This window comes from Paroedura picta, chromosome 8, assembly GCF_049243985.1.
Source record: "Paroedura picta isolate Pp20150507F chromosome 8, Ppicta_v3.0, whole genome shotgun sequence".
In the NCBI taxonomy this organism is placed as follows: Eukaryota; Metazoa; Chordata; class Lepidosauria; order Squamata; family Gekkonidae; genus Paroedura; species Paroedura picta.
The window spans coordinates 100,472,820-100,500,170 of record NC_135376.1 but is presented as its reverse complement, the minus strand read 5'-3'; the positions used below and the strand labels follow the sequence as shown (position 1 = coordinate 100,500,170).

General features: G+C 47.5%; 1 protein-coding gene across 1 annotated transcript in view; it reads left to right on the top strand.

Moving 5' to 3' along the window:
- ARHGAP22 (Rho GTPase activating protein 22) overlaps positions 1-27,351 on the top strand; it is a 109,994-nt gene that overhangs the window by 18,564 nt on the left and 64,079 nt on the right. The window contains exons 2-4 of the mRNA XM_077350969.1: positions 1,749-2,004; positions 7,521-7,699; positions 16,248-16,335. Of these exons, the coding sequence (XP_077207084.1) occupies positions 1,971-2,004; positions 7,521-7,699; positions 16,248-16,335 (301 nt within the window). The 5' untranslated portion in view covers positions 1,749-1,970. The remainder of the gene's footprint in view (positions 1-1,748; positions 2,005-7,520; positions 7,700-16,247; positions 16,336-27,351) is intronic.

Here is a 27,351-nt window from a genome sequence, read left to right as displayed (position 1 = left end):
ACACCATTAACAACAACTCTTTGAGTGTGGTTCTCTAACCAATTCCCTATCCACCTGACTATCTGAAAATCCAGATTGCAGTCCTTCAATTTATCCATAGAGACAGATGGGGCTGGCAGTAAATAGTAGGTGTGAGCCAGGGATCACTGGCATTGACAGTTTTATTTCTGATATGTCTTTGTGAACTACAAATGGGTTCGAGGGGTCTGATTGGCTGGTTTGGCAGGGAGTTATAATGTGGCTGTGTGTGGATGCTGTGACACAGTTTACTAATGTAACAGGATTAACTTTTGCTTATATATTCCTACTGTTATGATGGTCGGTTCATAGTCTGACAAAGAGTGCTTGCACTCGAAAGCTCACACCTTGAATAAATCTTTGTTGGTCTTAAAGGTGCTACTGGACTCTGATTTTAATGAAATTCCTAGGCAGCTTGGTGTCCTGGGATGTGTCCTGTGCGGTTTTGGAGCCCTCATTTTCATGTGGCCCTTAATCCCCTGCCCTGATGTCTTGACCAGCCCAAATGGCCCCGGGCACAAGAGCAGCTGGGGAAGCCCCCACCCCCACCCGCCCTGCAGGCAGACACTCCACACCTTTAGCACTTAAGTTTTTTCTTAAGTTTCACTTTGTTTTGTGTAAAGCACAAAACAGGTCTAGCAGAACACAACATATCCTTATCCATTGTTCCTCTTAATATTTGTGAAACAGCCCTGGGGGTGGAGAGTGTCCTGGCTGTCCAAGTTGGAATAGGGCCAATCAGGGTGCAGCCAGCAATGCTGGCCTTACCCTGATTGGCCCTGTACCTACAGCTCCCTCCCTCCCTCCCTGGACGATAGCCACTTTGCTCTCAGATGCTGCAGGACCCAGCGTGTGAGAGAGAGACACAGAGTCACAGACAGCCCTGCCAAACTGAGATCTGATTACCTGCTATGGCTCCTGCTGTGAGGGAGAAAAACAGAGAGAGAGAGAAAGACAGAGCCGCCCCAAACTGCAAATGAGCCCTCATTCCCTGCTACAAACAGCCCTGATTACCACCTATGGCTCCTGCTGCAAAGGAGGGACAGGGGGAGAGAGAGAGCTGCGCCTGCCAGTGTCCTCTGGGTCCTAGTGCCCATTGCATTCCTGGTTGCTAGTGAAAATATAAAGCAAGATAATAATAATAACTTGGCAAGTGGCAGACGAGAGACGTGGCCAGTGAGTGAGGAGCATTTACAGTTACCAACTCCCAGAATTACAACTGATCCCCAGATGACAGATGGTTTCCCTGGGGATTTGGGGATGGCAGCTTTGAAGGGTAGGCTTTGTGGCACCACAGTCCAACTGAGCTCCCCACCCCCTTCCCCAAGCCTCACCCTTTTCCTGTCCCAAATATCCAGGAAACTTTCAACCTAGAGATGGCAGCACAAGGGTTGTCAGCCTTCTCCCATGGCCAGCAGTGCACTCCTTCACCCCACTGGAGGTGTTCACATTGGCCATCTTATCCCCTCTTCCCCCTCCTGCTGGACCTCCTGAAGGCCTGTCTGAAAGAGGTGAGCAAAACCACAGGCTGCTCTGCACAAGACTGTTCAGGGGCTGCTGCCCGGGGCTGGAGCTCTTCCTCAGAGTTGGCACTCGCTGATGCATCCCGCTCCGAGTGGCAAAGGCCGTCCGACTGGGCAGGGAGTGGAAGTGCCATTAGCCAGGCAATTAGTGGGAGGACGGAGCCTGGGGCCTGATTGACTGATGCCGGTTGCCCGGGCCCTTTGCAGCGCCTTCTTCGGATGGGAAATCGTTCTGGCCTGTGGGATGAATAATGCATGCTCGCTTATTGAGCGAAATGCGCAGCAGCCGAGAAGAGGATTCCAGGGCCTGCTGAGAGTGGGTGCCGTGCATGAAATGCTGCTAGGAGGAGTCAGAGCCGGGCAAGAGGATGAACCCGAGTGAAGAGGGCAGCATGCGGGAGGTGCAGGACACTTGCAACTGGGACAGTGATGCTGAGTCCTCATGTAAAACTGTCCAGGAGGGGTGAGTAGAATTGGGATTTGTCCCTTGTACTACTGAGGGGAGGGGGGGAGCCTGGCCAGGGCTGCATTGGTTTTAGGTGGGAACAACGTTCTCCTTGCTCTTAGGATACTCAGTAAAAATCTACTCCTGACACCATGTTGTCAATGTTCATTGCAGAAACCTTTGCTGTCCAAAGGGGTGGGAAAGACAGTGGCTATATAATGGGGTTGCCAACCCCCAGGTGGAGCCTGGAAATGCCTCATCTGATTGCCAGTTGACAGGCATTGGTTCCTCTGGAGGGTGGGCTCTATGGCATTCTACCCCTGTGAGCCCCCTCCCCTCCTCAAGCCCCACCTTTCCCAGGCCCACATCTTCAGGAATTTTCCCTGACACCTGTAGGAGACTTTGCCCATTTAGGGCCTGCCACCTGAACTTGTGGTGAAGAACCAGATTCTGCCATTCCATATACCGTATTTGCCGGCGTATAAGACGGCTTTTTTCCTCTAAAAAACATGCCTCCAAATGGGGGGGCCGTCTTATACGCCGGGTGCACTTCAGTCTGGGCGAGTGGCGGCGGCGAGCAACAGCGGCGGTAGCTCCCCCCCCCACTGGGCGAGCGGCGGTGAGCGGCGGCGGTGGTAGCTCCCTCCCCACTGGGCGAGCGGCGGCGGCAAGCAGCGACGGCGGTAGCTCCCCTCCCACTGGGCGAGCGGCGGCGGCGGTAGCTCCCTCCCCACTGGGCGAGCGGCGGCGGCAAGCAGCAGCGGCGGTAGCTCCCCCCCCACTGGGCGAGCGGCGGCGGCGGTAGCTCCCTCCCCACTGGGCGAGCGGCGGTGGCAAGCAGCAGCGGCGGTAGCTCCCCTCCCACTGGGCGAGCGGCGGCGGCGGTAGCTCCCTCCCCACTGGGCGAGCGGCGGTGGCAAGCAGCAGCGGCGGTAGCTCCCCTCCCACTGGGCGAGCGGCGGCGGCGGCGGCGGTAGCTCCCCCCCCACTGGGCTCACAGCTTTGAGAAGAAATGTTGGGGGGTCGCCTTATACGCCCAGTCGCCTTATACGCCGACAAATACGGTATTTCCTGTTATCTCTTTGTTGCATGTATGCAACCCCACAACAGTATTCACCTCCGGGTTAATGGCCCTAGTATTTTATATGGAGATTGTTTTCCTCATGGGGGGTGGGGTTGTCCAGAAAAGTTGACCTTGCAGGGTCCAGGGAGTTTCTTTGCTATGGGGGACATCAGGCATGCAGGAATACTGGCCCCTCTGTTTCCTTTGCCTCTGCTCCCCTCCCCCCACCAGCTCTTGATACAGCTCACTGTGCCTGGGGCCTCAAGATCTCCTGGGATTCCAGCTGATAGCTCCTGGAGGGTGGCACCTCAGGCATCACCCTGCCTGCTAAGCTTCACAATCCTTCCCCAGGCTCTGCCCCCAAATCTCCAGGGATTTCCCAACCTGAATTCTAACTCTTCAGTTGCCCTGCCGGGCTGCAGCTGCTGTGGATGCAGTTCTACATGCAGGGCTGACTTGGCAAAAGCTCACTGGGACTTGTTCGTGCCGCTTGTGGGCCTAGGAGTGTTTGCCCTGCCAGAAATCTAATCGCAGCACTGTGGTTTTCCCTCGCTTGAGTGTGTTGGGCTAGTTCTTTTTCTTTGGGGCACCTTGGCTTTCGTATTTTGGAACCTGCCAGTGATTTCTGATGGCAGAACAACCCAGGGAGGACTCTGCCACAAACCAATCAGCAAGGATGGGTCTCTTTTGCCCCTGCAGCAGTGAAGGCCCCACAGCCACCTCGGCTCCCTTCAGAATGAACCACTCACCTAACTGCAGCCATCCTGAGATATTTCATCAACACACACCTTGAATCTACCATTCAAGCTCAAACAAGGCGTCACATGCAGTCAGGAGCCAGCCTGGTATCATGGTTAAGAGCGGCAGCAAGCCGGGTTCGATTCCCCACTTTTTCTTGTGCAGCCTGCTGGGTGACCTTGGGCTAGTCACAGACCTATTAGGGCTGTTCTCAAAGAGCAGTCTTGTCAGGGCTTTCTCAGCCCCAGCTATCTCCCAGGCTGTCTGCTGCAGGGAGGGGGAAGGTGATTGTAAGTCCCTTGGAGACTCCTTTGGGTAGTGAAAATCAGGGTATGAAAACCAATTCTTCTTCTCTTTTGCTCTACCTTTAAAAGGCAAAACAACAACAGAAAGTTCATGGGCAGCCTGCATGTCTGGGCTGAGGATTAAGAGAGGGTGGGGCAATCCAATCAGCTTCCCTCTGGTCACTTCAGCCTTCCAGGACACTCAATAAAGGACCTGAAAGTAGCTGTTTTATTTCAATGAACTTCAAGAACAGGCTAGAAGGGGAGATGGCAGAAAGGCAAGTGATTACAACACTCGATACTTTGACATGGACTCAACCTGGACTCAACAAGGACAAAGGAGGTTTTTTATCCCACTATGCATGCGAACCTTGTTTAACTTGTGTCTCCACATTCCTCACGATTTATTTTAATGGGGATTATGGGACTGTTAGTAATAGATCATGTAATTTTGAATTCTACTTTCTGGTCCCACGACAAGATAGCTGCCAGCTTATTTGTAGGAATGTTTCACACTGGTATAGAGACAGATGGGGCTGGCAGTAAATAGTAGGTGTGAGCCATGGATCACTGGCATTGACAGTTTTATTTCTGATATGTCTTTGTGAACTACAAATGGGTTCGAGGGGTCTGATTGGCTGGTTTGGCAGGGAGTTATCATGTGGCTGTGTTTGGATGCTGTGACACAGTATACTAATGTAACAGGATTAACTTTCGCTTATATATTCCTACTGTTATGATGGTCGGTTCATAGTCTGACAAAGAGTGCTTGCACTCGAAAGCTCACACCTTGAATAAATCTTTGTTGGTCTTAAAGGTGCTACTGGACTCTGATTTTAATGAAATTCCTAGGCAGCCTGGTGTCCTGGGATGTGTCCTGTGCGGTTTTGAAGCCCTCATTTTCACGTGACCCTTAATTCCCTGCCCTGATGTCTTGACCAGCCCAAATGGCCCCGGGCACAAGAGCAGCTGGGGAAGCCCCCACCCCCACCCACCCTGCAGGCAGACACTCCACACCTTTAGCACTTAAGTTTTTTCTTAAGGTTCACTTTGTTTTGTGTAAAGCACAAAACAGGTCTAGCAGAACACGACATATCCTTATCCATTGTTCCTCTTAATATTTGTGAAACAGCCCTGGGGGTGGAGAGTGTCCTGGCTGTCCAAGTTGGAATAGGGCCAGTCAGGGTGCAGCCTGCAATGCTGGCCTTACCCTGATTGGCCCTGTACCTACAGCTCCCTCCCTCCCTCCCTCCCTCCCTCCCTGGACAATAGCCACTTTGCTCTCAGATGCTGCAGGACCCAGCGTGTGAGAGAGAGACACAGAGACACAGACAGCCCTGCCAAACTGAGATCTGATTACCTGCTATGGCTCCTGCTGCAAGGGAGAAAGAGAGACACAGAGAAAGACAGAGCTGCCCCAAACTGCAAACGAGCCCTCATTCAAGAAGGACGTAGATAAAATTGAAAGGGTACAGAGGAGAGCGACGAAGATGATCTGGGGCCAAGGGACCAAGCCCTATGAAGATAGGTTGAGGGACTTGTGAATGTTCAGCCTGGAGAAAAGGAGGTTGAGAGGGGACATGATAGCCCTCTTTAAGTATTTGAAAGGTTGTCACTTGGAGGAGGGCAGGATGCTGTTTCCGTTGGCTGCAGAGGAGAGGACACACAGTAATGGGTTTAAACTTCAAGTACAACGATATAGGCTAGATATCAGGGAAGAAAATTTCACAGTCAGAGTAGTTCAGCAGTGGAATAGGCTGCCCAAGGAGGTGGTGAGCTCCCCCTCACTGGCAGTCTTCAAGCAAAGGTTGGATAGACACTTTTCTTGGATGCTTTAGGATGCTTAGGGCTAATCCTGCATTGAGCAGGGGGTTGGACTAGATGGCCTGTACGGCCCCTTCCAACTCTATGATTCTATGATTCTATGATTCCCTGCTACAAACAGCCCTGATTACCTCCTATGACTCCTGCTGCAAAGGGGGGGCAGGGAGAGAGAGAGCTGCGCCTGCCAGTGTCCTCTGGGTCCTAGTGCCCATTGCATTCCTGGTTGCTAGTGAAAATATAAAGCAAGATAATAATGCAGGAACTTGGCAAGTGGCAGACGAGAGACGTGGCCAGTGAGTGAGGAGCATTTACAGTTACCAACTCCCAGAATTACAACTGATCCCCAGATGACAGATGGTTTCCCTGGGGATTTGGGGATGGCAGCTTTGAAGGGTAGGCTTTGTGGCACCACAGTCCAACTGAGCTCCCCACCCCCTTCCCCAAGCCTCACCCTTTTCCTGTCCCAAATATCCAGGAAACTTTCAACCTAGAGATGGCAGCACAAGGGTTGTCAGCCTTCTCCCATGGCCAGCAGTGCACTCCTTCACCCCACTGGAGGTGTTCACATTGGCCATCTTATCCCCTCTTCCCCCTCCTGCTGGACCTCCTGAAGGCCTGTCTGAAAGAGGTGAGCAAAACCACAGGCTGCTCTGCACAAGACTGTTCAGGGGCTGCTGCCCGGGGCTGGAGCTCTTCCTCAGAGTTGGCACTCGCTGATGCATCCCGCTCCGAGTGGCAAAGGCCGTCCGACTGGGCAGGGAGTGGAAGTGCCATTAGCCAGGCAATTAGTGGGAGGACGGAGCCTGGGGCCTGATTGACTGATGCCGGTTGCCCGGGCCCTTTGCAGCGCCTTCTTCGGATGGGAAATCGTTCTGGCCTGTGGGATGAATAATGCATGCTCGCTTATTGAGCGAAATGCGCAGCAGCCGAGAAGAGGATTCCAGGGCCTGCTGAGAGTGGGTGCCGTGCATGAAATTTGGGGGCTCAAAATGCCTCCTCTGTTTCCCATGCAGGTACTAATACCTTCTCCCCAAAAAGTCTGGGGCTGGGGATCTCATTTGAGCAGAAAAGTGTCAGGAGAGGAAAGGGTTAATCTCTCTCTCTCTCTCTCTCTCTCTCTCTCTCTCTCTCTCTCACACACACACACACACACACACACACACACACAAAACTGTTCCTCCACTTAGGCAAAAAAGTAGGATAAACAAGTTAAACATAAAGTCAACGTGCCCCCTCCAGACTGAAGTCACTTCTAGGCTGGACCTGAGCAGCTGGTGACCACTGTTTGGAGGGCAACCTGTATGGCACCCCTTCCCTGCAGAATTCCTTTCCATCCCTCTCCACACACAGCCTTTAAATTTCCAGGGATTTCCCAATCTAGAGTTGTTAACTCTTCTCATGTACTCTAAGCAGAGTTTGGGTATCAGTGAAAAAGGAGGAAAGTTGATAAGATACCGATGGCGTAATCAGGATCTCCACATCTGAAGAAGGGTGCTGGCTCAGTCATTTATAGCAAACTCCAGAGAGCTATGTAATTGTGACTCTGGAACGGCAGAAAATAATGCTTGCACTGAGCCTGTCCCACCAGCGTCCTTTCCTTGCCTGGATTCTGTGCTTGTTTCCAGCCCGGTCCAAGAGTCTGGTGATGGCAGAGCAGCGCGGCCTTCCCGTCCAGGAGCGGGTGTTGAAATGCGGCTGGCTGAAGAAACAAAGAGGCCTCATGAAGACCTGGCAGCTGCGCTGGTTTGTGCTCCAAGGAGACCAGCTCCTCTGCTACACGGGTGAAGACAAGGCCAAGCTGCAGGTAAGGGGCTCCCAAGCTCCCGGTGTCCCTTGAGGAAGAGCCACATAGGTTCCTCTAAGTCTCAACTGTGGCTTCATTGGCATCTTACCATAGGATTGTCAGCCTCCAGGTAGGGCCTGGGAATCTTCCAGAACTACAGCTAATCTCTAGATTGTACAGTTCCCTTGAAGAAAGGAGTGCTTTGGGGGCTGGACTCTATGGCATTGTACGCCACTGAGGTCCCTCCCCTCCCCAAAACTGGCCATCCCCAGCTACACTCCCCAAATATCCAAGAATTTCTAAACCTGGAGTTGGAAACCCTTTATTGGGCATGTGACATCTCTCAACAGGGTGGCTTTTAAGTGGCTGTGACTTGAAAGAAATCTGATGGGCAGCTGTCATCTTCTTAAATCCTGACGTGTGCAAAGATCTGCCTCATGCCAGGGGAAGGATTTTGGCTTCCTGTGAGCTTACAAGAACCTCCGCTCCCAGGCGGCAAGCAAGATGAATTTTCCTTGCCAGGATTGGTTCACCAATCTTTCTCCATATCTGTCAGGAGATGCAGGACAAGTTATCAGTTTGAATGACTTGGGAAGTCTAGAGCAGTCATTCTCAATGGGGGCCACATCCCCCTGGGCCCCCCTGGAACATCTGAAGGGGGGCACAGACTGAAAAATATGAGGAGCCTAAAGGATTGGGCAGGGGGGATGCAGTCTTGGTAACTGAACTGATTAAATACCCTTTTTTGTCATGTTTGACATAATTACTAGAAGGTCCCACCTCCATCAAGGGAAATAAAAGTAAATCATGTAATCTGCATTAAAGAAAAACAAATGAACACACATGCTTCTCTTGGCTAGATATTCTAGAAATCTTTCTCACATATATAAGACAAGGTACATTGAATACAGTTCATTCACTTTGAGCCTAGGACTTCTCAGCCTAGCTCATCGTGCAGGGGGCCTGGAACCTGAGAAGAGCTCATAGAATCATAGAGTTGGAAGGGATCTCCAGAGTCATCTAGTCCACCCACCTGCACAATACAGGAACTCACAACTACCTGCCCATCCATGGTGACTCCAATGTCATGCCCAAATGATCCCCACCGCCACCAAATATCTCCAGAATCCACCCTGGCCTGGAGGGAATTCACCTACCATGCCACGGTGGGAATGGGCTTGCAATTCCCTGGGTATGCAAAGAAGGGCCACAAGAGACAAACACTGGCACATCCCTTCCTGCCTACCCACTCACCATCTGTCTAAGTTCATAAAACCAGCATTTCTGTCAGATGACTATCTAGCCTCTGCTTAAAGACTTCTGAAGAAGGAAGCTCCTGAAAGGGTGGTGGCCCAAAAAAGGTTGAGAATGGCTGGTCTAGAGCAGTGGTCCCCAACCTTTTTATCACCGAGGACCGGTCAACTCTTGACAATTTTACTGAGGCCCGGGGGGGGGTAGTCTTTTGCCGAGGGACGTCGCCACCGCCTGAGCCGCTGCTCAGTGCTTTCTCACCGGCACCCCTGACTTTCCACCACCCACTGGGGGGCGCTGCCAACAGCAGCTGCACAGTGCAACGCCGAGGGGGAGCCCCAGCCATGGCGGCTGCTGGAGAGCACCAAAGGTGAGCCGGTGGCAGAGTGGCAGGGCAGCCCCCGAGGCAGCAGCCGGGGAGGAGGACAAGGAGGAGCCGCAGCCCAGTACTGACTAATTCATGGACCAGTACCGGTCCCCAGACCGGGGGTTGGGGACCACTGGTCTAGAGGACAAGCAGCCAGGAGGGCAACGGGCAGATGAGCCAGAGTTTCTGCTTCATTTCATTGGGAAGTCTGCTGCTGCCGCCAGGGAAACATCTGGGAAGTTCAATGTTTCCTGCTCTGGGAAGGGAATCTAATGTATTTAAGTTTCATGCTCCCCTAATTTTATTTCTGCATTTCCCCACCTCCACGGAGAACATTATTTCCAGCAGCACTTCCTAAGGGAAAGGGCGTGGGAGTCTGAGCAGGAATGCCATGAGGTGAGAAACTACAGAGAATACCCACTTTTAATGGTGTTTAAAGACACTGCCAAAGTCATACCTTGCGGTCCAACCTTTTTCCTCTCAGATATTTGGATAATACAAACAACATAAAAGTGTACACTAAGAGAATTACTTCAGGAGGGTTCACAATAGCAGCATTAATAGAATCATGCAATCATATCTGTAAACAGCCCGTGGCGCCACGGGCGCCACGGACTGAATAAAGGAGTAAGGGGTAGTTGGGAGGAGTTAGGGTGGGACCGGTCCGGGATAAAAACTCGGAGGGGCCAATCAGGAGCCGCAAAGCGGCTCCTGATTGGCCCCTCCGAATGTCAATCCCGCCCCAAGCAGCAAATGGGGAGCCGCGCGAAGCGTGGCTCCCCATTGGCTGCTTCACCCGCCCAGGGAATATGGCGGAGCGGCCTCGCAGCGTCGTAGACACTGCGAGGCCGCTCCGCCGGTCGAGAGAAGGCTCCAGAGAGCCTCGGGTGGGGGGTGGGCCGGGAAGCCTTCTCTCGGCCTGGCCCCGGCAGAAGTCTCCAGGCTTCTGCCCGCCTGGCCGCTCCCTCGCCGCGGGAGCGCCCGGCACGGCAGAAGCCCGTCCCGCCCACCCCTCACCTTCTCCAGGCTTCTGCCCGGCCGGGCGCTGCCTCGCTGCGGCGAGGGAGCGCCCGGCACGCCAGAAGCCCGTCCCGCCCACCCCTCACCTTCTCCAGGCTTCTGCCCGGCCGGGCGCTGCCTCGCTGCGGCGAGGGAGCGCCCGGCACGCCAGAAGCCCGTCCCGCCCACCCCTCACCTTCTCCAGGCTTCTGCCCGGCCGGGCGCTGCCTCGCTGCGGCGAGGGAGCGCCCGGCACGCCAGAAGCCCGTCCCGCCCACCCCTCACCTTCTCCAGGCTTCTGCCCGGCCGGGCGCTGCCTCGCTGCGGCGAGGGAGCGCCCGGCACGCCAGAAGCCCGTCCCGCCCACCCCTCACCTTCTCCAGGCTTCTGCCCGGCCGGGCGCTGCCTCGCTGCGGCGAGGGAGCGCCCGGCACGCCAGAAGCCCGTCCCGCCCACCCCTCACCTTCTCCAGGCTTCTGCCCGGCCGGGCGCTGCCTCGGCGCGGCGAGGGAGCGTCTGGCCCGACAGAAGCCTGGAGAATGTCGGACGTGAGAGGCGGCGGCTTCTGCCCGGCCAGGCGCTCCTTCGCCACGGCGAAAAATCCAGTTGCCAAGATCATATTTAAGTCATTCACTCTGACTCCCGGCTCATCTTCTAGATTGGAGCCCATCAGACACTGATACATCTGGTTTCCTAAAGCATCCTGCAAAAGAAGAAATGGAGCACCTGTAATAGCTCAAGTGTGCTGCAGAGCTACCAGAGAACTGAGTCAACATAACTGTGAGTCAGCAACAGGCATAAGTGGATTGAGTGCTGTTGTTGTAAATCTTGGTTTGTGATAAGAGTGCTCAGATCATCACTTTCCCATGAGTATGCAGGAAACCAAGTTGATGAAAAGCATCAGCTCAGAAAGGAGATATGTCTTGGGCTGTATGAACTGAATTCTGAAATGCTTTTAGACTCCAGCAAGGCAAAAATATGATCACTTCATGCATGGCTGAAAAATGTACAGATAGTTTGTGATAAGCAAGTTTCACTGTCTGCTAAAGTTTCACATGTTTGTATGTCAGTTCCTCCCCCACCCCCCCTTCCAATGCATCTACTGCAAAAAAACATTGGTGGATTTTTGATAGGGACTAATGCTAGCAGTTAAGTGACATGAAGGTAAAATGGGGGGAGGGAGGCTCTAGGAAAGTTGCACCTGGATATTCCCAGCACGTTTTAAAGTGAATTTCAGCCACTCAGAGCTTTGATTCAGTTTGGGGAAAGGAAGGAAAAAGCACCAGTGACGTGATCATGCACGGGTGGCAGCACCAAGCTTAGTGGCAACAATGCATTATTACAGATACATTCCATGTGTAAAGAAGATAAATGTTCAGGTGCCTTCTTTGCCATATGATTTGACTAAACTGTGCTTGACATTTTCATAAACAAATTTATATATTGTTTCGCCGTGGCGAAGGAGCGCCCGGCCCGACAGAAGCCGCTCCCGCCCACCTCCGAAGATCTCCCGGCTTCTAAAAGTGCCTATTCCAAGGTAAAATTTGTGACTGGCACTTCTAGAAGCACACTATTTCAATGGGAGAAATAGGGATGCATGGGTAGTTAGGTGGAGCCATACAAGGAAGGAAGATAGCAAGACAGAGAGACAGAAGGAGAGCTGGAGACATACAGGCAGAGAGAAAGAGAAAGAAAGGAGAGACACAACAGTACCAAGGAAGGAAGGCAGGAGAGAAACGGAAATTAACGGATGCCAGACAGAAACGCAGACAGAAAGTCAGCAGGTTAGAAAATACATGGATGCATGACAGACAGAAAGGAGATTAAGGGATGGATGGATGGGGGGCATGATATAAGGATAGAGGAATAGAAGGATAGAGGGAATGAAGACAGCAAGACAGAGAGAGAGGCAGAGAGATACAGAGATAGAAACAGAGAAAGAAAGAAAGATGCAGAAAGGAGACAAACACCCAGCCACCAAGGACACTCCACCCTTTCTAGCGCCCGTTGTATTTAAACATACAACGGGCTTTAAATCTAGTCATAGAATAATTGAGTTGGAAGGGACCTCATGGGTCATGTAGTCCAACCCCCTGCACTATGCAGGACACTCACATCCCAATCGCTCATCTACTGTAACCTGCCACCCCTTTGCCTTCACAGAATCAGCCTCTCCGTAAGATGGCTATCATGTCTCTGTTAAAAAAATTCCCAAAGATGGAGAACCCACCACCTCCCGAGGAAGCCTGTTCCACTGAGAAACTGCTCTGTCAGGAACATCTTCCGGATGTTTAGATGACATTTCTTTTGAATTAATTTCATCCCATTCATTCTGGTCTGTCCCTCTGGGGCAAGAGAGAACAATTCTTCCCCATCCTCCATATGGCACCCTTTTAAATACTTGAAGATGGTTATCAGATCCCCTCTCAGTCGTCTCCTCTCTAGGCTAAACAGACCAAGCTCCCCCAACGTTTCTTCATATGTTTTGGTCTCCAAAGCTCTCACCATCTTTGTTGCCCTCTTCTGGACATGTTCCAGTTTCTCAACATCCCTCTTCAACTGGGGTGCCCAAAACTGAACACAGTACTCCAAGTGAGGCCGAATCAGAGCAGAGTAAAGCGATACCATCATCTCCCGTGATTTGGACACGATACTCCGTTTGATACAGCCCAAAATCCCATTTGCCTGTTTAGCCACCGAGTCACTGTTGACTCCTGTTCAATGTAAGGTAAAGGTAAAGGTATCCCCTGTGCAAGCACCGAGTCATGTCTGACCCTTGGGGTGACGCCCTCCAGCGTTTTCATGGCAGACTCAATACGGGGTGGTTTGCCAGTGCCTTCCCCAGTCATGACCGTTTACCCCCCAGCAGCAAGCTGGGTACTCATTTTACCGACCTCGGAAGGATGGAAGGCTGAGTCAACCTTGAGCCGGCTGCTGGGATCGAACTCCCAACCTCATGGGCAAAGCTTTCAGGCGGCTGCCTTACCACTCTGCGCCACAAGAGGCTCATCCTGTTCAATGTATGGTCTACTAAAACTCCTAGATACTTTTCGCACATGCTACTGCCAAGATAAGTCTCCCTCATCTTATATTGGTTTTTCCTACCTAAATGTAGAACTCTACATTTGTCCCTATTGAACTTCATTTTATTCAGTTTAGCCCGTTCCATGAGCCTATCAAGATCATCCTGTATTCTGTTGCTGTCTTCAGTTGTGTTTAGTATTCCCCTCCCAGTTTAGTATTGTCTGCAAATTTAATATATATATATATATATAAACCTTTATTGGCATAACAATAAGAGGCAAGTACAGCCAAGCAGGGTAAAATTATAATAGAGTTAAATAAGCTAATATTATAGATTAAAATACAGTAAAATCATCTGATTAAAACATCTTAATTCTAGCTCGATAAACAGCCATTAAAAATTCAGCTACACACAATGTGGTCTCTGCAGAAAGATCATTAAGCAGAAACTGGAGTGTAGCTTCATCATTTACTAGACCTCTGGGACAAAGTAAAGGATCCAGAAGTTTTCTGCGAAGACTCACAATCTAAAATAATATGTGAGGTTGAATCGGGACAGTTCGCAGAACACGGACACAATCTTTCCCTCCTTGGGACATGCAAGGATGCTTGAGGGAAGACAACTCATTCTTGCCAGCATGAAAACTCTACGAAGGGCTGGACTAGTGAGATTATAAAATTAATTAACAATTTGCCCTCTATTTAATTGAATCCCCAGAGCAGCAGGAGAACATACACAGGGTTGTGCTGGAAACATTTTGGACTGTTCGGCCACCACTAATCTTTGTTTCAAAAATTTAAAAATTTCAGACTCATTAGACATAAGGAAAAAATCTGTTGAAAATCCTAGTTCTACAGTTTTAGCTTCAATACTGAGAAACCATGAGCTGCATTGTGGGTCCATCTTTAAGTAAAAGAGTAAGCTATGCGACTCCACTCTGAAAAGTATTTTAAGCCCAAATTTAAAAATTATCAGCCAAGCCTTGGTTTCTAAAAAATGTTGGCCAAGCACATTATAGGGTACACACATGGGAGCACCAAGAATTTGGTGAAAGAAGGTTCCCCGAATCCCTTCTATCTTCCTATTTAAAGCCTTTGCCCAAATTGGAATACCATAAAACAACTGGGATAAAGTTTTAGCATTAAAGATTCTTATGGCCGCTGGGACAAATTGGTTGCCTTCCAAAAAATAAAAACGTTTAATTTGAGCTGAGGAACACTTAGCTAAATTCAAAGACCGGTCCCGGTGGGTAGATCATTTAAGGTTATAATTGAATGTAATGCCTAATTAACTAAAATCTTTTACTTGGTCAATTGTCTTGCTACCCAACATCCATTTCTTTGGAGTCCAACTTTTAGAAAAAACTAAAATTTTAGATTTCGAGAAATTGATCAGTAAAGAGTTGCGCTGACAATATGAGTAAAAGGTAAAAGTAAAGGTATCCCCTGTGCAAGCACCGAGTCATGTCTGACCCTTGGGGTGACGCCCTCTAGTGTTTTCATGGCAGACTCAATACGGGGTGGTTTGCCAGTGCCTTCCCCAGACAATATGAGTAAAAACACTTAAGAAATCTTATAAGACCAACTCTTGAGTACGAGAGGATGGCTGTGTCATCTGCATATAATAACAGGGGTATTGCACGGGAGCCAGCCTTTGGAGGGTGCCCATTGATCTGATCAAAATTCTGGACCAAGTCAGACGAATACAAATTAAAAAGATGTGGGGCAAGAACACAGCCTTGTTTCACTCCTTTCGTAACAGGCACTTTGGCAGTTAAGTGGCCCTGAGCAGAATATTTAACTTGACATGCAAATTTAATAAGTATCCCCTCTAATCCCTCATCCAAATCATTTATCCAAATCATTATGATGAACAACACAGGACCCAGGATCCTTGGGGTACTCCACTTGTCATTCTTTTCCAAGAAGATGCTGAACCATTAAGAAGTACAATCTGGGTACGATTTGTCAACCAGTTATTAATCCACCTGACAGAATTAGGTCCATACCGCATTTTACCAACTTGTGAACAAGAATATCATGTGGATTCTTATCAAAAGCTTTACTGAAATCCAGATAAACTATGTCCATGGCATTCCCCTGATCCAGCAAGGTAGTCACTTTCTTGAAAAAAGAGATAAGGTTGGTCTGACATGACTTGTACTTGCGAAACACAAGCTGAGTCTTAGAAATCACAGCTCTCAGTTCCAGCTGCTCAAGGACTGAGTGTTTGAATATTTGTTCAAAAATTTTGCCAGCTACAGATGTCAAGCTAACGGGTCGATAATTACCCAGATCCTCCTTTTTCCCTTTCTTGAAGATGGGGACAACATTTGCCCGCCTCCAATCATCTGGAACCTCCCCTGTTCTCCAAGAAATGTCAAAAATAATGGACAGAGGTTCAGAGATGACATCTGCAAGTTCTTTTAGTACCCTTGGATGCAGTTCATCTGGCCCAGAAGACTTTGTTTCATTTAAAGAAACTAGATGTTTGTAGAACGCACATGTCTTTCGCTGATGTGTTGCAGCTTGTGATCGGAAGTGTAGCGGTTTTTTTGGGGTGAATCCACTTTTTTGGATTTCCCCCTAAGCGCTATAAAATTCCGATTGTTGCTGGAGTTTGACAGGAGTTTTGCGGTTTGTTTACGATGTCATGCGGAATGTTAAATTAATAGCATTTACAAAAAGTAAGACTTTGGCTACATTTAAGTTGTGCGGAGTGGCCCTTAGTATCACTGATGTTTTTCAGAAGTGAAACAAGTCCCAAGAGTGAGCAGGATGAATGTCAGCAGGTGGGGGGGGAGGGTGTGAAGGAGACACCCTAGCCTCTAAGGGGAGCCTCTGAAGCCTTGGTTTCCAGGATGTGTCCCTGGATGTCCTGGGACTGCTTTTCTGATACTACATTGTTTGTTTCTATGTCTGTTTCAGGGGTACATTTCACTGCAAGGCAGTCAGGTGCATGAAGTTTCCCCGAATCCTGAGGCTCCAGGGAAGCACCTCTTTGAAATAGGCCCAGGTAGGTCAACCTTTCTCACTCTCTGTTGCATTGGGTTGCATCTCTGCTTTCTGCAACCATGTCGGGGACTTGGAGGCCTTCTGGAATTACAATTGCCCTCCAGATGACAAAAATCAGTTCCTCCTGGAGGAAATGGCTACTTTTGAATGTCATTGTTGAGTTTTTCCTCAGTCCCGTTTCCCAGTTTGGTTTCTGTTTAAAAACCTTACCAGCCTTTTTCTTAATGTCCTTTTCCAGTTGTTTAACTACTACAACAGCTACACTGGTTGGTTGTTATGTTTGCTGTAGGAATGGGTTCAATTGCTGAATTAATATTTTCAGTCACTCTTCCAGGTTCTTTCTTTGATGTAGTTCTGAGGACAGATAATCTTTGTCTTGGCTGCTAATATGTTCTAAGATTTTTGCCTTCAGTTCTTCCTGTGCAGAGGTGAACTAATCATGTATTGTCAATATCTCACTGTTAATTAATGTACTTCTAAGAGCATCTTCATTTTTACGGTCTTCTTCTTGGTTGGTTTAATTTATTGTTTTTCATGTTCTTTCTTTGAGTGGCTGTTCCTTATTTCATCTAACTTTATTGCTGTAAACATGTCGTTTTGCATGATAAAATACAGCTGATCTTCCAGTTTCGATTCAACGATGATAGAATCAAGATACTTTTCTTTTCATATTTCGAACATTTCTTTCAAATATCCATTATGTTCAGGCCTTGATTCAAAATAACATTTCACACATTCTGTTGTGTTCTCAAGACCATTTTTTCAGTGTTGCTAGTTTTCCAGTAGCAGCAGAGACGACCCGTCGGCCGAAGATATGTAGACAGGAAAAAAGTCGTTTTCAAGCTGGCAAGGGCAAAAACTTTATTCAAACAATATAAACTGTTATAAGCAGAACGAGTTCCTAGGTACAACAGCCGTGTTTTTGTTTTTACTTCATTAGTGTGGTATATAGTGTGGTATTTCTTTAAATTGGTTTTTACAAGGATACTAACAAAGTTAAAGGTAAAGGTAAAGGTATCCCCTGTGCAAGCACCGAGTCATGTCTGACCCTTGGGGTGACGCCCTCTAGCGTTTTCATGGCAGACTCAATACGGGGTGGTTTGCCAGTGCCTTCCCCAGTCATTACCGTTTACCCCCCAGCAAGCAAGCTGGGTACTCATTTTACCGACCTCGGAAGGATGGAAGGCTGAGTCAACCTTGAGCCGGCTGCTGGGATCGAACTCCCAGCCTCAATGGGCAAAGCTTTCAGACGGCTGCCTTACCACTCTGCGCCACAAGAGGCTCTAAAGACTAAGTTAGTCTTTAGCAATCAACCTTATATTTTAAGGCATATGTCTTGGGTCTACTAATATCGAAGGTCCAACAAGGTAACCATCCTCTTAGGGAGTGACCTCGATATTAGTAGACCCGAGACATATGCCTTAAAATATAAGGTTGATTGCTGAAGACTAACTTTGTTAGTTTTCCAATAGCGGCTGCTGATTAAGTTTAATTATGAAATTTCTATCCTGCTTTTCTGCCCTTACAATTGTCAGGAAGATGGCTAACAATTTAAAAATACATGATAAAATCACATTTCAAAACCATTAAAATCAGTCTCCTCAAACATATTGAAACAATTACAGAATCAAAGTGTCAATACATAAAAAGCTAAAAATAGCAACTAAAATATTGGTTAGGAAGGAGGGAATTTGGTGCCCAGTGGATGAGAAATTTTTAAAAAAGGGACACTGAACACCTAATACTGATTCAGTAGCCAATTCCAGAACCATTGAATGGTTGTGAACCTTCGCAGGGATCTTACCAGAAAGCACCTCTACAGTCCCTGCATGTTTTATGAAAACTGTCCACAAAAACACAGAGAAGGATAAGCAGAGCCCTTTTAAAATGATTGAATCATGCTGTCCCAGACTAAAAACCCCAGCAAATGTCTGGGTGAAATTCAGCAGTCTCTGTTAAGTGACAGGGAACTATTGTGGGGAACAGGCCAACAGGACTTACCCAGTCCCTTGTGTCTGGGTCACACCCTATCCAATACAAGGCTCAAGAATCAGGCAAAGTCCATCTGGGGACAACAGAGCACTATTGGCTTCTGTAATCCTCATCCAGGACTAGCTTCACCCCTCTGAGATAAGCAAGCAAGGACTCTTGAGGCTGCCCTGACAGCAGCAGCTGCATTTTGTCCCTTTGCGCTGCACTGGGGTTGCCAACAGGGTATGTGTGTGTGCCTTGGTGCCCACCCAATACCTACCTGTCTCCTGCAAAGAGTTTTGAGGACGTGGGTGGGGCTCCTGCCCAGTAGGCCCTCAGAGTTCTGCTTGGTGCCCACCCAATACCTACCTGTCTCCTGCAAAGAGTTTTGAGGACGTGGGTGGGGCTCCTGCCCAGTAGGCCCTCAGAGTTCTGCTGTGTGGGCATGTGTGTGGCTACGCCTCCCATATGTTATTGCAGCCACCCCCCTGTGCTGGATGAACAAAGGTGCCCACTGGCTCAGAAGGGCTGGGTACCCTTGCACTACAGGGACAGGGTTTTCCTCAGAATGATGGACTGAGACCAGAGTGGGTTCCATCCCCTTTCACTGAGTTCAGTGCCCCCACAAGATGACCCCCACAAGATGATGGGCATCACATCAAAATCACAAGATGTCAGTCCCGTTGTATACAGCACTGGTCAGACCACACCTGGAGTACTGTGTGCAGTTCTGCAGGCCTCACTTCAAGAAGGACGTAGATAAAATTGAAAAGGTTACAGAGGAGAGCGACAAAGATGAACTGGGGCCAAGGGACCAAGCCCTATGAAGATAGGTTGAGGGACTTGGCAATGTTCAGCCTGGAGAAAAGGAGGTTGAGAGGGGACATGATAGCCCTCTTTAAGTATTTCAAAGGTTGTCACTTGGAGGAGGGCAGGATGCTGTTTCCATTGGCTGCAGAGGAGAGGACACGCAGTAATAGGTTTAAACTACAAGTACAATGATCTAGGCTTGATATCAGGAAAAAAAAATTCACAGTCAGAGTAGTTCAGCAGTGGAATAGGCTGCCTAAGGAGGTGGTGAGTTCCCCCTCACTGGCAGTCTTCAAGCAAAGGTTGGATACACACTTTTCTTGGATGCTTTAGGATGCTTAGGGCTGATCCTGCATAGAGCAGGGGGTTGGACTAAATGGCCTGTATGGCCCCTTCCATGATTCTGTGATTCTATGACCTTGATCCAACCAAATATCATGGCTAAATGGGCAAATCATTTGGCTTGCTGTTGCTATGAATCTATGAGCAGGCAGTGTGATGCAGCGGTAAAAAAGGCAAATGCCATTTTGGGCTGTATCAACAGAGGCATCACATCAAAATCACAAGATGTCATAGTCCCATTGTATACGGCACTGGTCAGACCACACCTGGAGCACTGTGTGCAGCTCTGGAGGTCTCACTTCAAGAAGGACGTAGATACAATTGAAAGGGTACAGAGGAGAGCGACGAAGATGATCTGGGGCCAAGGCCCTATGAAGATAGGTTGAGGGACTTGGGAATGTTCAGCCTGGAGAAAAGGAGGTTGAGAGGGGACATGATAGCCCTCTTTAAGTATTTGAAAGGTTGTCACTTGGAGGAGGGCAGGATGCTGTTTCTGCTGGCTGCAGAGGAAAGGACACGCAGTAATGGGTTTAAACTTCAAGTACAACGATATAGGCTAGATATCAGGAAAAAGTTTTTCTCAGTCAGAGCCGTTCAGCAGTGGAATAGGCTGCCTAAGGAGGTGGTGAGCGCCCCCTCACTGGAAGTCTTCAAGCAAAGGTTGGATACACACTTTTCTTGGATGCTTTAGGATGCTTAGGGCTAATCCTGCGTTGAGCAGGGGGTTGGACTAGATGGCCTGTATGGCCCCTTCCAACTCTATGATTCTATGATTCTATGATTCTATGATTCTATAGCAATAAAAGATTTGTTCATGCGTGTTTGTTTACATACTTAATATGGAAACATACATTTTCCATACTGCCTTTCTCCCCACTGGGGAAGTGGCTTACATCATTCTCCTTTCTATGTGTTGTCCTCACAACGACCCTGTGAGGTAGGCTAGCTGAGAGCATGCTTCTATGGTAGAGCAGGGATTCAAACCTTGGCGTCCTAGATTCTGGTGACATGCTTTAACTGTCACACCCCACTGGCAGGGATCACTCATCCAGGAATAAATTGGAGGATTGTGGGGGTCAAAATGGAAAGGCATGAAAAAATCCCAACCCAGGTGAGAGAGTGCTATTCACAATGGGGCAGGTGTATCTCAGAAACTCATGCTACATGTCTGAAATATGCAATACGAGAGATTTTAAACAACCTGATGCACTCTCAGCAAGACCTACCTCACAGGATTGTTGTGAGGATAAAGTGGAGGACAGGGGAACAAGACAGCTTAGGGTCTATATTGGGGAGGAAGACTGGGGGGCTTTTCGCACCGGGATCTTTGTTGCAAATTGGTCACTGAACGAAAAATCGCCATTTAAAATAGCATGCTCCAAAACAGCCCCTTTCCCTTTAAGAAAGGTTTTTTAAAAAAAAAAAACAGACCCATTGTAACGAATCTGTGTAGATTCGTTGCAACGGAGAGACCCATCCAGCTGCCTAATGTGAGCTGTCGTTTGATCGTATGATCGTTGCCACGCTGCCTCGAGTGATAAAAAAAATCCCCCCCCCTCTCACGGGCCCGAATTTTCGGCTGAATTAATGTGTAAAAAATAAAGGGACTTTATTTCAGCAAACGGGCTTTTATGTGGTTTGTGCTTAGTGACTAAAGGTGAAGGACTGAAGCCAGGGAAGCCTCTAAACAGAAAGAGGCTCGCTGGTGCGTTTATCCCCGCTCGCTCGGAGAAAAAAAAATGGCGATCGCTTCGCCGGAAGTTTGGAGGACAGGCTCAGGAGGAGGGACTTTGAAGAAACCGCAACAATGTTAACGCACAGGTCTTTATCGCTAGTGTTGCAGATTGTTTGCAAAAGTGTAGCGCTTTCCGGAGGGTGAATCCACTTTTTGGGATTCCCCTGAAAGCGCTACAACGAAGCGCTTTTTGCTGATCGGTTTCAGGATTGTTGCAGATTGTCTACGACGTCGTGGGTTATGGCAAATCAATAGCGTTTCCAATTGGCAACCATTGTGCGATTTTGAAGCCGTGCAAAAAGCCCCTGGGTTTGCTATCATAAATATTGTGGTTTTTGGAAAGCCGTGGAAGCCTCTTAAATGGAATGTAAGAGGTAACAACATTGAACAAGTTAAAAGCTTCAAATACTTGGGAATATTTTTTCACCATAATGTAAATTGGACTACACATAGGAAATATGCAATCACAAAAACTAGTTCCCTGGCAATTACACGTTTCTTCTACACCAGTGGTAACCAGTACATGCCAGCAGCCCTCAAAGTATTCAGTGGGAAACTAAGTGCCCAACTGGCATCCCTATTTGGATCAATGCTTTTAACCAAGCAGTCGAAAGTCTCCAATCTGTCTTCCTTCGTAAAATCCTTGGGACCCTGAACTGTGTCTCTTACACAGTCCTATTTCTGTCAGGAATCTGGAGAGGTTAGTGAGTAGAGTCTGTGATAAAGGAACTTCCAAGGTCCAGGCAGAGTAAGGATCCAAAAGAAAGACTTTATTGAACAGAACTACTACAGCAGCCAGAGTGGGCCAAGACTCATTGGCAGAGACAACCTTGGCAGAGACAAAGATACAATGAACATTGGGGTATACTTATAGGGGGGGACCAAACATGGGAGGGGGGATGAGAACTTGAAATGGCGGGAAAGGTATATTCGCAAAAATTTACAAAGATTGCCAGCCGAGCCAGATGGCCCAGCTTTTGATCTAAACTAACAGTCTGTTGAGTCTCCAGTGAGAGGGCAGCTTTGGTATGCAAAGGCGGACAGGAACCAATACAGGGATTTATGGACTTATGACACCTGTCCTGGAGGAGTCCGGGAGAATGCGGTTGGAAGAGGCGGCATAAATCGGGGCTCATGACAATGTCTAGAAACCAGCCAAAGACCAGCGCATGGTTGTTAACTATCAAATTCTAAACAGAGAAAAACAGAACCTTTCCAAGGCAATTGGTACAATAAATTTTATATATCAATAATTTTTTAAGGATCAACCAAAACAGTTTCTAGATATACTCCATTTTCACAATTTTTCTTCAGTGGTTGATTCCTAAATACAAAATGTATAAATTAATAAAATTAAATTTAACAATGCAGTAAAGTTTTAACAATGCAGTAAAGAAACACACCTCCATAACCAGTTTGTAGTATCACACCTTACCTTATACTCTTATCAAGCAATTTTTATATGTATAGATAGGCCACCGGCTCTGTAAAGTATTGTGGGGAATGTCAGTCAAAAAACATTCCCAATAGTTTAGGGCTACTATCCAGGTATAAATACAAAATCTTAACAGGCCCCACAGCAACATTCTTAAAGGTTCACTACTCTTTTTACAGAAACACTACTAGTATCCAAAAGTACTCCAAAATCAAAACTTACAGAAAGCAAGACATTTCTAAAGAAGTGTTCAGTCCTCTAGGGCTAAGTGTGTCAAGAGAGTATATAAAGAAACATTCATGTTGTTTTAAAAGTCTGTTCATGTCTATTTTATTGCGTCCCCGATGATGGAGTTGTTCAAGTCCAAAAAATTGCAGGCTTTCTGGCGCGTGTCCCATTTCTTCAAAGTGGCTGACCATAGGTGCATCCATGAGGTGATTTCTTAGTCTACTCAGGTGCTCCTGGATTCCTATCCTCAGGGGGCGAGAGCTGATTCCAATATGCAATCTGGAGCAAGGGCATCTTATAGCATATACTACATTCTTACTCAAACGGTTAATATATTGATTGATTTTAACAGAAAAACCATTTTCTGATTGTTCGAATTCTTTAATTTGTAGTAAGTACTTGCAGCCTATACATGAGCCACACCTATAGTTTCCAACCGGTAAAGTGGTTTCACCAGCCTCCTTATTCTGTTCCCTCTTTGTTACCAACTCGCCAATGTTATGACTTTTCCTCCATGCTAATCTAAAGCCATTTTCACAACCTGGAATGTCACTAATCAAATGCCAATGTTTCTGCAATATTTTGTTGATATCTGAGGCAAAATAAGAAAAATCAAACACACAGGTGAACATGTTTTCTCTACGTTGGCCATATTGAAGCAGCTCCTCCCTTCCCTTCAAATTAGCTCTGGTCCTTGCCTTAGAAATCACCCCTTCAGGATATCCACGTTGTTTAGTGCTCTTGATAATGCCTCAGACGCTTCCTCATATAATGCATCGTTAGTGTTTATTCTCTCGTGTCTTAGAAATTGCCCACAGGGCAGATTCCTTTTTAGATGTGAGGGGTGAACACTCTTATAATGAAGCAGTGTGTTCCTATCTGTAGATTTCCTATATGAGGCTGTGGCAAGTTTACCTTGGGGATCAAGAGCAACTAAAGTGTCTAAAAAGGCTAATTGAGAAGAACTGTGTTGACCTGTAAATTTGATTGAAGGGTGCAGGCTATTACACCACTCAATAAATTGCATCACAGTTTCACCATCTAGATAAATGATGAAACTATCATCAAGGAATCTGGTGTAAAAATATGTATGGTTTGAATGGGTTAAGATTCTCATTCAGAAGCCATTTGCTTTCAAAATCTAGCATGAACAAGGTAGCTATGGACGGTGCTACTGGGGACCCCATCGATACCCCCTGTACCTGTAAATATAATTCTCTATCAAACTCAGAATTATTATGTTCCAAAATTAAATCCAATAAATCCAATAGGAAATGAGTTGGTGGTCTCAGTTCCTGCCTCTGATCCAGTGCATTCTGTACTACCACTCTGGCCTCCTCTACAGGGATGTTTGTATAAAGTGAAGTCACATCCATAGATAATAAGACTACCCCTTTCGGAATGATTAATTTATGAATTAAATTAATAAAGTATGTGGTATCTTTAAGCAGGGTCTCACAATTTGAAAAAGCTTGCTGAATATAAAAATCCACAAATTTAGGCAAGAGGTTCAAGAAATGATCCACATTGTGATACAATTGGTCTTCCCTTAGGAGGGCGATCTGGTTTATGAATTTTTGGCAATATATATAAGTGAGGTATTCTGGGATACTTATTTTCCAAATACATGGCTTCATTTTTACTAATGTAACCCAGTCCCAGACCTTCATGTATTACAATTCTTATAATTCTCATGACCATGTTAATACAATCATAACTCACAGGTTTATAATAAGTTCTATCACTCAGTTGTCTCATCACTTCATTTTTATAATCACACCAATTCATAACAACAATGCCACCACATTTATCAGCTGGCTTGATAATAATATTAGGGTCTGACTGTAACACTTTAAGCACCTCAAATTCCTCTCGAGATGAATTAAATGGGACAGTTCTCCTTTTACATTTTAATTTTTCTAAGTCCCTAAGGACAACTTTTTCAAATGTGGTAATAGTTGGAACATCTATTATGGGGGTAAATGTAGATTTAGTTCTAAATGAAGTAGCCTGTCTTGTGGGAGGGGAATGTGCAAACAGATGTTTTAACTTTAACAATCTTGTTACTTTGAACAAGTCCACCCTGGTACGGAATGCATTGTACTTTGGTACTGGCACAAAAGATAAACCTTTATTCAAAACCTTAATCTCTGTGGGTGTAATTAGCCTATTAGATAAGTTAAAGACTATTTCTTGCGGTTCAGACGCCTGCCCCTCTGAAAAACCGGCTGTAATTGGTCAGGTTCTCTTAAGTATCTCCTTGGTCATAGAGAACTCCTCTGAGGCATAATTTCCTCACCTGAAGAGCTGAATGCATCAGCTTCTGATTCTGAAAAAGTATCTGGGTCCCATGTACCACTTTTAGTCTTAAATCTTGGGTGCTTCTGTCCCAGCCAGGGATACACATTATCAGAGGCATAGTCTCCTTGATCCCTATCAAACTTCCTATTCTTATACTCTTTCAGACTCTCTATAAATTTAGTGATATTGTTTTCTAAATCACCTAGCTTTTTGTCATAAGTGTCCTGCGTAGTTTTCTGTTTCAGAGTATCCTTAAGCTTATCTATTTCACTCTCCATTATCTCAATTTGGTTAGAACTCTGTTCAATGATTAAAAGCATCAGATCAATTGAGCATTTAGTCAAAACTGCTGCCCATTTTTGTTTGAACTCATCGTTGTCAGTGAAAAGAGTAGGGTACTTTTGTATCCTAAGTCCCCTAGGGATTCTATCCTTCTTTAGATATTCATTAAGATAAACTGCATGTAAATGAGTCTTAAGTTTACGTCTAGAAAGACGTGTTAATTGCTCCCAGTCCCCAGGTGGGGTTCCATTGTCAATATTCAAGGGAAGCAAGTTTTGGGTAATTCTATTCCTGTCCTCACTGTTGAAAGCAACTAAATATCAGTAGTACTGACCACACTCATGATCCCACTGTGGCCAGCTTGTTCTTTTTCTGGGTGGCTGCTGTAGTGGTGTATTCTCTGCAGCCTGTAAGCTCTCCCCCCCTAGCAGTTGCTTGGGTGTTGGGAGGAGAGTTCAGAGGCTGTGGATAAGGGTAGGGGGGCTACCAAAGATGTCCCTAGACTTCTACCCCCAGCATGCTGTTCTAGGAGGCTTGCAGTGTACCCATCTTCCAGCCTTTGCTGTGTGACTGTTGCAAGGCGGGAACCCTGAGCTGTAATTCTGGGAGATTCCCAGGCCCCCCCTTGAGGCTGGCATCCCTACCTCCCAAGAATGCCAGTGGTGAGTGACAGATTGGCCTCCAGGGCAGCCCTTGGTCTCCAAGCTGTGTAGGCTTGAGTGGTGATTCCAGAACTCCAGGCTGTATCTGGAGGTTGGCAACCCCCCTGGTCAATGGTGTCCCTCTTTACTAATCTTAAAATCTGGTCACCTTAAATTTGGTGTAGTGGTTAGGAGTGTGGACTTCTAATCTGGAATGCTGGATTTGATTCTGCACTCCCCCACATGCAACCAGCTGGGTGACCTTGAGCTCGCCATGGCACTGATAAAGCTGTTCTGACCGAGCAGGAATATCAGGGCTCTCTCAGCCTCACCCAACTCACAGGGTGTCTGTTGTGGGGAGAGGAAAGGGAAGGCAACTGTAAGCCACTTTGAGCCTCCTTTGGGTAGAGAAAAGCGGTATATAAGAACCAACTCTTCTTCTTCTTCTTCTTCTTCTTCTTCTTCTTCTTCTTCTTCTTCTTAGCAGTAAAGCTAGAAATGTTTGCTCTCCATTGAGCTTGGGCTCTCACCAAGCTCCCAGCCCCTAGCTGCGTATTTCTACCATCTAATCATCCCACAACAGCGTAGAGCAGTGGTCCCCAACCTTTTTATCACCAGGGACGGTTCAATACTTGACAATTTTACTGAGGCCGGGGGGGAGGGGTAGTTTTTAGCTGAGGGACATCACTGCCGCCGCCTCAGCCCCTGCTCTGCTTGCTTTCCCCCCGGCGCCCCTGACTGCTGGGGGGCGCTGCCAGCAGCAGCTGTGCAGTGCCACGCCGAGGGGGAGCCCCCAGCCATGGCAGCCATCGGAGAGCACCAAAGGTGAGCCGGCGGCAGAGTGGCAGGGCAGCCCCTGACGCAGCAGCTGGAGAGGAGGATGAGGAGGAGCCACGGCCCGGTAGTTGGGGGGTTGGGGACCACTGGTGTAGAGCATTCACGTTAGCTAGAACTAATGCTCTACCTTCTGCTGTTCTATATGGGAGATTTCAACAGATCCTGCATTCAGCTTGGTTATGCCCCTGTGGACAATCAATTACACATGTTTTCTTCCATTGTCCATTTTACTCCTCGATCCAAGCTAAATTTCTTAACTCATTGCTGAATGTAAGATTCAGTTTCTTTTGACATCCCAGAACCCTGATATAATTGAACCAGTTGCAAAATTTTTATATCTTGCCATGAGAAATTGTGAATGTATTTTGTCCTACTCTAAAGCCTGATCTCTGCCTTTGTTTTCTCCGTATAGCAGTGGATCCTTTTGCATTTTCC